At 43.5% G+C, this 13,228-nt stretch overlaps 1 protein-coding gene across 1 annotated transcript in view; it reads right to left on the bottom strand.

The window, feature by feature from the left end:
* The window catches only part of SND1 (staphylococcal nuclease and tudor domain containing 1), a gene marked incomplete in the record, with an annotated part of 904,817 nt that overhangs the window by 592,856 nt on the left and 298,733 nt on the right, over positions 1–13,228 (bottom strand). The window contains 1 exon segment of the mRNA XM_078777892.1: positions 8,579–8,679. Coding sequence (XP_078634018.1) covers positions 8,579–8,679 — 101 coding nt within the window.

The following is a 13,228-nucleotide window of genomic DNA, read 5'->3' as shown; positions in this document are numbered from 1 at the left end:
GAGCGATCACGTGATGGTCCATCCCCGCCGCCAGTGGCTTCACTTTTCACGGAGTATGAGCGTTCTATATATTTTCAATTCAGTGCGCCCGACTCGCTCACGTACTTGATTTGTGGCATAGACATGGCCATTGGGCCTTCACGGTGTAATTTGTGCGAGGCTTTTGTCCGAGTGAGCTTGAGTCGAGAGGGCGAATGTACGGGTTGGGAATGTACGGGTCTCCCTTCCCCCACCCGGCAACGCCGGTACTGGAGGGCGTCACAGGATCGGTGAGTCTCCAAAATCCGCTTTGTGCTGTTGCGAAGATTCAGGACGATGTCGCGATTGTTGTGCTGCTCTCCGACCATGAGAACTGCAACGTCATTGGTGACTGGCCCTCCCCTTCCCCCTCCCCCTCCACCCTACACTCCCCCTCCTTTTTCCCCCTCCCTTTTCCCCATCCCCTCCCCCCCTCCCCCGCCCGGCAATGCCAGGTACTTCTGCGAGTCGTATATAATTTGAGAAGTGTCTGTTTGTTTATAAACTCGTTTATTACTTTGCAAAATTGAAGATTTGTAAGTGTGCAGTATATATTCGTTTCCTGAGTGTTTGGCTGTTCGCCTGTCTGTTGCCTGCAGGTCAAAATTCTACACCTATCTTCACAAAACTTAAACGAACTGATAGATGTCATCAAAAGATGGAAACCTATTGTTTATGAGATCAATAGGTTATAGTGCAGGAGCCCAGAAGGTTTATTCAAGTGAAAAGCGCCAGCACGTTTCACCTCATGGGCTGATGGGGTCATCCAACGACATCACAAAAATGCATTGCTGCCGGGTCTGACCCGTGGCTTTCCCCCCTTAATCACTCAATTAGTGACGCCATTACCGAAAGACCTATTTTGCTCAATATCTGGAGAACTATGCATGATAATATCACGAATAAGGTGTCTATACGTATGTTTACATGGTCAACAAGCGTTACGCCGAGGTCCCCCATCAGTGAAGTGATGTGAGTTGACAAAGTGGAGGATGCAAGGCGGCCATCTTGGATTTTGACGTGGCGACCCAATTTGCAATAGCGCTCTCCCTTATGCGTAGATACACCCACACACCAGATTAGAAGTTAGTAGTTCGTTTATGTTTCAAGATATTTCGCTCACAAGGTTCAGACATACAGTCACGTGAAAAAGTAAGTACACCCCATGTAAAGTTTTGACTTTTTCAACATATTTCAACATACAGCTATTTGATCTTCATTTCAACAATATTGATAGATAAAGGTGATATAATACAACTAATATCATGAAACATTTACATTTTGTAGTCCATTGTATAATTTAAATAAACATAAATGCAAATTTCGCATGTGGAAAAAGTAAATACACCCCTACATTTATCACTACTTCAAATACCTAAAATTAGAATCGGGTGCACCAGCTCACGTGCAAATGATTCGAGAGGATCTTGGAGGAACCTGTCTTATTTAAACCTCAGACATTTAGTTTGGTTTGCTCTTTTTTGTTGAAGTGTGCGGCGTCACCACGCCGAGATCAAAAGAGCTCTCTGAGGCCTTCAGAAAGAAGGTATGAGTATGAAGGTATGCCTACGAGTCTGGGAAGGGATTTAAAAAGATCTCCAAACAATTTGAAATCAATCATTCGACTGTCTGGAAGATCATCTACAAGTGGAGAAGATTCTAAACAACTACCAACTTCTTCAGGCCAGGCCGCCCCAGCAAGTTCAGCCCGAGAGCCGAACACAAGATGCTGAAAGACGTCTCTAAGAACCCCAGAATGTCATCACGGGACCTACAGGTAGCTCTTGCCACTGTTGATGTCAAAGTGCACGAGTCTACCATTAGAAAGAGGCTGCACAAATTTGATCTACATGGGAGGTGTGCCAGGAGGAAACCTTTGCTGTCCAGAAAGAACATCAGGGCAAGACTAAAGTTTGCCAATGAATACCTAGGAAAAGACCAGCACTTCTGGAGCAATGTGCTCTGGAGAGATGAGTCAAAGGCAGAGCTATTTGGCCACAGTACCAGAAGACATGTTTGGCGAAAACCAAAGACAGCATTTGACCACAAGAACCTGATACCAACTGTAAAGCATGGTGGTGGAAATATTATGGTTTGGGGCAGCTTTGCTGCATCCGGGCCTGGACAGCTCACCATCATCGAATCCACTATTAATTCTTCATTGTACCAGAGGGTGCTTGAGGATAATGTGAGGCCATCTGTCGGAAAGTTGAAGCTCAACCGAAGGTGGACCTTGCAACATGACAATGGCCCTTAACATACCAGTAAATCCACCAAGGAATGGCTGAAAAGAAAGTCAAATGGCGATTATAACAGGAAAACTTGGCCAAGTCAAAGCCCATCGAGATGTTGTGGGGGGATTTGAAACGAGCTGTGCATGCAAGAAACCCCTCAAACATCGCACAGCTGAAATAATTCTGCATGGAGGAGTGGGCAAAAATTTCTCCCAGTCGATGTGAGAGACTGGCAGACAGTTATCAGAAACGCCTACTTGAGGTTGTTTCTGCCAAAGGGGCAAAACCACCTTTAGAGCCAAGGGTGTACTTACTTTTTCCACATGCGAAATTTGCATTTATGTTTATTTAAATTATACAATGGACTACAAAATGTAAATGTTTCATGATATTTGTTATATTATATCACCTTTATCTATCCATATTGTTGAAAAGAAGATCAAATAGCTGTATGTTGAAATATGTTGAAAAAGTCAAAACTTTACATGGGGTGTACTTACTTTTTCACGTGACTGTATATATGGTGGCGGCCATCTTGGATTTTGACGTGGCAACCCAATTTTCAATAGCATTCTTCTTTATGCCTAGATACACCCACACACCAGATTAAAAGTTGGTACTTCGCTTATTTTTCAAAATATTCCGCTCACAAGGTTCAGACATCCATGGCAGTGGCAATCTTGGATTTTGACGTGGCGACCCAATTTTCAATAGCGTTCTTCCTTATGCGTAGATACACCCACACACCAGATTAGAAGTTAGTAGTTCATTTATTTTTCAAGATATTTCACTCACAAGGTTCAGATATATATATATGGTGGCGGCCATCTTGGATTTTGACGTGGCGACCCAATTTTTAAAAGCTTTCTTCCTTATGCCGAGATACACCCACACACCAAATTAGAAGTTGGTACCTCGCTTATTTTTCAAGATATTCTGCTCACAAGGTTCAGACATACTTGGCGGCGGCCATCTTGGATTTTGACGTGGCGACCCAATTTTCAATAGAGTTCTTCCTTATGCCTAGATACACCCACACAGCAGATTAGAAGTTCGTACTTCGCTTATTTTTCAAGATATTCCACTCACAAGGTTCAGACATTCATGGCATCAGACATACATGGGGGCGGCCATCTTGGATTTTGACGTGGGTTGCACCCACACACCAAATTAGAATTCGGCCCCTCGCTTACGCACGCACGCACGCACGGACGGAGGGGAAAACCATAGTCCCCCTTTCGCTCCGCGGTGCGACGGGGGACAATAATTACACTGATACCCGCATAATTGCTAGAAAATGTATAGTTTTCCAGGTAAATGTGTAGCCCACCCACTCACTAAGCGACGCCATTACCGAACAACGATATATGGAAAATTTGCAAATGTGCAATTGTGTTTCTGAAGCCCGTGGCAAGGATAAAAATGTTGAGCTTTGCTGCAGAGAATGTGAAGCAATCTAAGACCGCAGCACGAAGAGCGAATGCGGCAGAGGGAGTCAGGGATGTCTTTGGACGAATCTTAGCTGTTGCTGCCGAGACAAGCGATGCACTTGATCTGCATCACATTCTTAGCTACCCATCACATTCTTAGCTACCCATCACTGAAGTACCACGCCCATAGCGATGGAACTCCCCTAAAGACGGACAAGGCATCTCTCACAAAGAAATTTGAAAGCAGACGGGAAGGGTTTCTCGATGACACCAGTCTTCCCCCAATAACAGCCACAGTGATTGATGGCGGTATTATACTCCATGAAACCGTGCTGCAGCACAGCAAGTCCACATATGCAACCATGGCAAAGGATCTTTTGGCAAAAGTATGTTTGTATCGTGGGGAGCAAATCCATTTCGTGCTCGACAAGTACCAGTCACCATCAATCAAAGATACCGAGCGAAACCTGCGTCGTTCAACTACTCCTCAATCATTCATCATTACTGGACCTGACCAGGTTCAGCAACAGAGTGGCACAGAGTTACTCAAAAGTGAATCATTAAAGGAAGAGTTTGCCTGGTTTGTAATGGAGGAATGGAAGAAGCTCCAATATGGTTCAATTCTTGGAAGAAAAACACTATGTTTCACATGGTGGTGTGTGTATGGAGATGAAGAACAACGAGGATGATGTGCTGCAAATAGAGGAACCGAATCACCTCCAATGTCGACATGAAGAAGCTGACACACTCATTGCCTTTCACGCAAACAACATTTCCACTGGTAACATTCTAGTGAGGTCCACTGATACGGACGTCTTCGTCATTCTGCTTGGGCTTTCTGGAAGGTCGGAAGGGATCAACATCATCATGGACTATGGATCTGGCAACCACCGAAGATACATTGATGTCACTAAACTAGCTGCCATTCTTGAGAAGAAACAGACTGGTATCATTGAAGCACTAATCGGCCTTCATGCCTTGACTGGTTGTGATTTCACATCGTGTTTCTACAGAAAGGGCAAAGTGAAGCCCTTCCAGCGGATGGAGTCAGATGCAGCTCATGTGACGGCATTGCGATCTCTAACAGCTGAGGAGGTAGACGTCCAAGCTGTTACATCCTTTGTCTGCGTGCTGTATGGCTTCAAAACCTCTGATATCAATGAAGCCAGATACAAGGCATTCATGCGAATGGGTGGTGGTGATGAAAAGGAGCCCCTTGCCAGAATAAAGAAGGTAAACTGTGCCTCTCTTCCACCCTGCGCCAAGACACTTGGTAATCATATGAAAAGGGCGCACTATGTGGCAAGAATCTGGAAGAGAGCTGATCAGACAGATCCAACTGGTGGGGCGAGTCCAACAGACTATGGATGGAAGTTGTCTCAAAACTGCTTTGAACCAGACTGTCAGCTCCAGAGTCCCTTGCAGGCCCACATGAGGATGACGGGGATGGCGTGGAAGATAATTCAGTAGATGAGGAAGAGTCAGATAATGCTTGGAGTGAGGACAGTGATGAGAGTGACGAAAGTGATAGAGAAGACTTGTAATGCCAAGAGGACATCAAGTTAATTATGTGAACTGCACATTTGCAAGTTTTCCATATATCGTTGTTCGGTAATGGCGTCGCTTAATGAGCGGGTGGGCTACACATTTACCTGGAAAACTATACATTTTCGAGCAATAATGCAGGTGTCAGTGTAATTATTGACAATGTAAACATAGGTATAGACACCTTATTCGTGATATTATCATGCATAGTTAGTTCTCCAGATATTGAGCAAAATAGGTTTTTCGGTAATGGCGTCACTAATTGAATGATTTCGGGGGGAAAGCCACGGGTCAAACCCGGCAGCAATGCATTTTTTGTGACGTCGGTGGATGACCCCATCAGCCCATGAGGTCAACGTTCCGGCGCTTTTCAATGGAATAAACCTTCTGGGCTCCTGGACTATTAAGGTCACAAATGGATAATTTTCTTCTGATTGACTTGATGTCACTGAATTGTTTCACAAATCAAAACCAAGAAGCCTCTTGTTTTTCGGTCAAAACATCAAAGGGTCAAAGGTCATGGTCTCAGAAAATTGTCCATATTCATCCGGTACTTGAAATTTGAACAGGATTTGCAAATTGTGTCACCAAAGGCTATTGGTTGATGTCAGAAGGTCAAAGGTCAAGGTCACAAAATCATCAATTTTCATCCGATTGACTTGAAATTTGAATATATAATTTGCATATTGCGTCACTGAAGTGGTTCACCAATCAAAAGCGAGAAACCTATTGCTTCTGAACTACAAAGGGCAAGGTCACAGCAACTGATTTTGCAGTGCATGACAACATGTTTGTTTGTTTGACTTATATGCATTCCTAAACCACTGGACAGAATGAGTTGAAAACTGATGATTGTGCTTGAAGGATGCATGGAAAGGTTATAGGATGCTAAAAAAAAATATCATAGTTCCCATGTTAGGGGTGGAGGGAGAATCCCAATTCTCTCGATGTAAATGTATCGTATAGTACCACCTGGTGGAAAGAGGTATTACAAGTCAAAAATAAAAAAATGGAAATTAACCGTCCATAAATGCGAGTTATTTGCCCATGCTTTAAAATATTAAATTAGGACAGAATAATTGTAGAATTTTGTGGAAGCGATCCCACCATTCCTGGTGGAAAATTAATGGGAGAAAGAACCTTTGCTTTAAACTCTTATGGCCACTTACCTCAATTGGATAACTGCAAATTATTTCTCACTCAAAACCTCAACGTCAAATTGATGCCAAATTAAAGGAAACCCCACAATATTTTATGCATCATTTGTTATTCATGGCAACGTTTGCTTTTTAAAAGCAGAGAAAACAGTGATGTACAACAAGAACACGGATGAAAGGTCACAAGGTAAACAAAAAATGCTGCAAGTTTGGGTAAGTTGCAATGGAGGTGGTGAGGAGTCACACATGAAAAGATATTTCAGAGCAAATCAACAGAATATAAAACCACAAAATGTGATGTCATCACATCCCAGTGCAGTCAGTCAGATGTCATCCTAGTGCAGTCAGGCATAGTCAGCCAAGCAGTCAGATGACATCACATCCTTTGTTCTGAGGAAAAATACCTGAACAGATATAAAGCTGCATTATCCATGCACCCAAAACAAACTTCCCCCTCCCCCCACCCCCCCCAACAAGGAATGTTTGGCAAACTTCCATTTAAATGCAAGAGTGGTTGATGGAAGCAAAGTAAAAATGATAACACTCTTTTGTTCTGAAAATGGAAAGTATTTTTAAGCGATAAGGAACACATGCTGATGGCATACAAGTAGAATATCAAAAACACAAAATTTACAATTCCAAGTTCTCCAAGTAATCAAACAATAATTATTGGATAGAAACAACTACACATTTTTGCAAATCTTTCCTTATCTATTTCGACCATTCTTGACAAATTAATCGGTTAAATAACCAGAAGTCATACTTTCAAGACAATCACAAAATACCAATGACAATAGTCTGAAAATGTATTTACAGACATCACAATGTTCTCTCCCCAAAGCACCAAATCACCCCACCTGCACAACAGATTCTCATCAATGCAACAACACTGTCATAGTCTGCTCTCGATGGTAATGAAAAATTGCTGTGCTACAGAAAATAAGTTTCAACATATTAGAGAGTGCAAAGTACTGCTCCGGGCAAATGATTGGGGATTACAAAACTCTGGATACTGAACAACACCAAAAGCTTTACCTCTCAACTCAAGTAAACTTGAGTTGAAGGAATCAGTGTATTTAGCAAGAAATATTTGTGCATTCCCAACATATTTTAAATATTTGACAGTGAAGCATTCAGTGTTTAACAGCTACTGCAAGAACTTAAAGACCGGTAATGCTGAATACACCCACAATAGAAGGCCAACCCCAAAATAACACAAAAAGCATGCGACTGTCATGCAGTGATACTCAAAGCTGCTTACGATTGGGGGATATCAACATTGAACCAGAGTTGTGGTGACAAAATATGTGTAATTGCTGCATTTTGACTTCAACCAAATGCATCCACACACCTCACAGCCCTCAAAGTAAATATTTACTCATGAGATAATAACCAATTGTAAAAGAGTGAAAATCATTTGGCAAGAAGTTCAAAGTTCCAACAGAGAAAAATGCAAATTTTGCAGAATGAAAATCTCAAGTAAAGTAGTACACAACAATAAAAGCAAACTCAATTCCGCATGATAGATGTTGCAAGTGCAATGGATTGCAAGAGGCTGCTGATAGAAACTTTTTGATGAAAACTGAATCCAAAACAGAAAAAGTATCATCCATTACATTGATCTTTACAGTAACCCGAACAGTTATAAATAAAGGGGCATGGCGACAGATAAAAGCAATTTTTTAAAAATATACAGATCACACGTTGATAACTCCACTGATAATGAATGAAATGACTGCCAATATCTTCCACAAATAAGCATGTAAAGTTAAATCTATTTTACATTCTTCGACATTTTTACGAAACATTTGCAATTTCTTGTTTCTGTGTCAGGCTACAGACTGGAAAATCAAACCAGACAAGCCCGCCTCGATTTCAGATGACACCAGGGAAATGTATCATTGAAAACACGGCCGTCTTTCAGGCAGAATTAACACACCACATTCCTGGACCAGGCGAGGCCACTGCCTCACAGAAGTCGAGTCGTAATTGTTCTGACAGCCAGTCAACCGGCAAGGTGAAAATTGCCAGCGCCACAAAATTAGAAAACAAAGAGTAAATATTTTTGCATGTCTGAGGTTGGGTGAGGCAGTGACATTCATATTTCCATTTGCTACATAAATATGGTTGTAGTAAAATACCAAGTAAATCAATGGTTGTTTGTATAACAATATTTGGCAACATTGGGGCTTACACTCCACTGATAGTAACAGTTGCGCATGTGCGTTCCGAGAAGGCAGGAGTGGGGCCGATTGCAGTGGTTGCTTGACGCACGTAATCCAAAGACACATTCACCTGCAGAGAAAAAGATAAATACTATCTGCAACAAAGCTAAAACACTGCTTCACATGATAATTCAAATAGTTTGAGCAATGTTTGCTGCAAACCAACACATTTTAACATTAAAAAATTCAGTTACCAGCAATGATCACCACCTGTGCAAAAAGTGACTGGTCTGACAATATTTTTATTTAAATTAAGGCCAAGTGTGAAGAGCAGCTTTTTTAATGAGGAAAAGTTTGTCATACACACCAACAGCATTGTAATCTTGAAAAGCCACGGAATGCATGAAAACAAATTTGACAAAAACAGTCTGAACTTATTGGTGGAAACTAAATTCCAGTTTGGCCGTAAACCATCATGCCACAGGCCAACAGTTGCTATTGAGGATTTGGTTGAAAGAAAAATATATAAAGGAATTCCAACAAACAAGTGCTACTTCAACCATATATAAAGTACAATAACAGTTTAGCATACTTGCCGATGCCAAAATGTTCAAACTTCTCAGAACCTTCAGAGTTGCTGCAGATAACTAAATCTTTATTTGCAGTGCCAGCCATTATGGCACGATTTACCCTTTACAGCTAATTTAAAATGTCTGGGCGCATATTGTAAAAATTTCCAGCCTCATCTGCATTGAATACAGTGTGTGTGTGTGTGTGTGTGTGTGTGTGTGTGTGTGTGTGTGTGTGTGTGTGTGTGTGTGTGTGTGTGTGTGTATGTATGTATGTATGTATGTATGTATGTATGTATGTATGTATATATATATATATATATATATATATATATATATATATATATATATATATATATATATATATATATATATATCTTCTATATACAGTATATATCTTCTATATACAGTATATATCTTCTATATACAGTATATATCTTCTATATACAGTATATATCTTCTATATACAGTGAAGGGGTCTGAATACTTTCTGAATGCACTGTATATAGAAGACATATATATATATATATATATATGTATATATATATATATATATATATATATATATATATATATATATATATATATATATATATATATATATATATAAAGCAGTAAAGTATGTTTGTTTGTTTGTCCTCTTATAACTCGAGAACTACTCATCGCAGAGAAAAACCAAAGGCATATTCGGAATCACTACGTCTCAGAGCAACTACAGCACACCTTAAATTTTAAAAAAACTTCGGGTTTTAAAATTAGCGTATTAGCGCAGAAGCGCTAGCAGAAGAGGGAGGGAATCGAAGGGAGGGAGCGCAGCGCACCCTCTAGCGCTTCGCAGTGCCAGCGCTTCTGTTAGCGTAATGGTGCACAGGCGGTTCTCACTCTTGCGCATATGCGCTGTTCCAATGCTTCATGTTCCTGCAAAGACTTTGGCGCATGCGCAAATGATGACACATGGGCCACTGTAAGTTCGTTTAATACGTACGCGCTTTGATGGGCGGGGCGTATGGCGTTCATGAAATGGTCGAATGCGGAAGTGCTTGAAGCCGTTGCGAGCGACTCGCACGATCTCTTGTCATGGTCCACAAGATTATCACAGAGACGTGCAGGTTCCAGCATTACGAGATATGATCGAGACCTAACTTTTGAGACTTGTCCCAGCCTTCAAGGCCCCGTGGGTGGTTCAGATGACCCCAACAAAGGACGTGTTGGATTTTATCGCACGCCGATTCGAGCGCCGACGTGCCGGCGAACAAAACCAGTCATATCTTTTTAACGCGTGGTTCGATTTTTACAAAATAAACTTTTTCTTGAAGGGCTGAACCGTGCGCTCACAACGATACCGAGTTTGACCCTGGGAGAGCCGTTTTGCGCCGGCAAAGGCGCCTTGTTTTCCGTGATGACCATGTCGTGCTGCATAGATTACCATAAATTATAATATATTACCGGCGGCGCGTTCCGTGACGTCACGGCTCACTTAATTGCAATTATCTCTGGGATTCCTTGGCCGAATCGTACCAACTTCTATATATATAAAGCAGTAAAGTATGTTTGTTTGTCCTCTTATAACTCGAGAACTACTCATCGCAGAGAAAAACCAAAGGCATATTCGGAATCAGTATGTCTCAGAGCAACTACAGCACACCTTAAATTTAAAAAAAACTTCGGGTTTTAAAATTAGCGTATTAGCGCAGAAACGCTAGCAGAAGAGGGAGGGAATCGAAGGGAGGGAGCGCAGCGCTCCCTCTAGCGCTTCGCAGCGCCAGCGCTTCTGTTCGCGTAATTAGCATATTTCGGAACGTTAATTTTTCAACTTCATTATTCGGAATCAGTACGTCCCAGAGAAACTTCGTAATGTTAATTTTTCAACTTCATCCGATTGACATGGGACCAACGGCATGTGACAGAGAGTGAAACATACATGTAATGCTACATTTATTTGTCGACAATGACTTCTGACTTCCGGGTTCGTGCCGCCAACCCTGTTAGGCGCCTCTTGCGGCACACAGGGAATTACCAGTGAACTGGTACTCAATTTGCCGACCTCGGTAGGATGACAGGCTGAGTCAACCCCCCTGGTGTTAAGGGGGAAGAGGAGGGGAGGGGGAAGAGGAGGGGAGGGGAACAGGGGGGAGGGGAACAGGGGGGAGGGGAACAGGGGGGAGGGGGGAGGGGAACGGGGGGGAGGGGGGAGGGGAACAGGGGGGAGGGGAACAGGGGGGAGGGGGAGGGGAACGGGGGGGAGGGGGGAGGGGAACGGGGGGGAGGGGGAAGGGGGAAGGGGGAAGGGGGAGGGGGAAGGGGGAGGGGGAAGGGGGAGGGGGAAGGGGGAGGGGGGAAGGGGGAGGGGGAAGGGGGAGGGGCCCTTCTTCCCCTGGGCACCCCCACACCCTCCCCTCCCCCCTTCCCCCCCCCCTCCCCCCTGTTCCCCTCCCCTTCCCCCTCCCCCGCCCGGCAATGCCGGGTACTTCTGCTCGTGTGTGTGTGTGTGTGTGTGTGTGTGTGTGTGTGTGTGTGTGTGTGTGTGTGTGTATGTATGTATATATATATATATATTGTTGCGAATATGGAATTTGGCCTCCATATCCGCTTGTAAATATTCCCCTATTTTCCCCAATACTCCCCAACTATCCCCAATCCCCCATTCCCTAGTCCCATTGTCTGTAAACAACACTCAGTAGAGCCGACCTTCCCCTTATTCCCCCATTAAATGTCGTGCCCAGGTCCACCGCACCACACGTAGACCACTTTCGGACATCTTCCTAGTTATTCTTAATCTATGTCAGTTAAGGCCTCGTTTCCATTAATTATGACTCTTCGTTGCACCAGAATGTGATTATATGGCACCAGTAGTGAGTTTAGGACCTTTCCCATACCTCCTCCCATCTTCTTCCCCGTCTACAACAACAGAGGGGCACGGCGCTGCGCGGGGGGGAGTGTGCGTCCTCCCACCGGCTCGGTTCGCCGCCATCGACAATGCGCTCCAGACGATGTGCTCCAGACCATGCGCTCCACGGGGTTACCACGAAGGGGCTCCTTGTCAGCTCCTCGTCAAGGGCGGAGCCTGGTAAACCCCCCGCACGCACCCAATGAGAAGCAACGTGCCGATTCCACGAGGCGGAGCTAACGAGCCGAGGGCGTGTCACTCCCCGCCGGATATACGCGGCCACGCGCCGGATGTGACGTCAGATGCGCCCCCAGCTTGAGACGAAAAGACGCCACTTCGAGCGCTGTGCAACCTTCCGCATCTCTGGACCGGACCGGGTCGATCCTGCCCTGAGCCCAGGAGGACCTGGAGCCATCGACAACCGCTTTCCTGCCATCAACCCCCGTGTGAGTCAGCCTTGTCCCGTTTGCCTGTCGTCTGTTGGGGAATAATATAAGATTGTGTCTAAGTGCTTGTCTTTCTATGTTGTACCTCTCGTCCCTGTAATCTGACCTTCCGCACGAATATAATCTCCTCCGGAGGTCTTGAGAACCGTATCCCTGGTGTCTGTCATTATAATTCAGCCGTGTGTCTTCTTTTTCCTTATTGAGCCAGCGTGGCGCGGCTTCGTCAACGTTCGAGTACAATCGGGTAATTTGTGCGGACACGACGGCCATTCCGCTCGGCCCACCTTAACATCAAAGTCGTGTCTGTAACAATATATATATATATATATATATATGTACATATGTATATACGTATATATATATATATATATATACGTATATATATATATATATATATATATATATATATATACGTATATATATATATATATATATATACGTATATATATATATATATACGTGTGTATATATTGTTACAGATACGACTGATGGTATGGTGGGCCGAGCGGGATGGCCGCCGTATCCGTACAAGTTACCCGATTGTACTCGAACGTCGACGAAGCCGCGCTATGCTGGCTCAATAAGGAAAAGAAGACACCCGGCTGGATTATAATCACACAATACGACACCAGGGGTTCAGTTCTCAAGACCTCCGGAGGAGGTTATATTAAGGCGGAAAAGGTTAGATTACAGGGACAAGAGGGAAACATAGGAAGGTGGGCACTTAGACACAACCTTATATTATTCCCGACAGACCACAGAGAAACAGGACAAAAA

Source organism: Myxine glutinosa, chromosome 1, assembly GCF_964187855.1.
Source record: "Myxine glutinosa chromosome 1, kmMyxGlut1.1, whole genome shotgun sequence".
Lineage (NCBI taxonomy): Eukaryota > Metazoa > Chordata > Myxini > Myxiniformes > Myxinidae > Myxine > Myxine glutinosa.
This window is presented reverse-complemented; position numbering and strand designations above follow the sequence as displayed.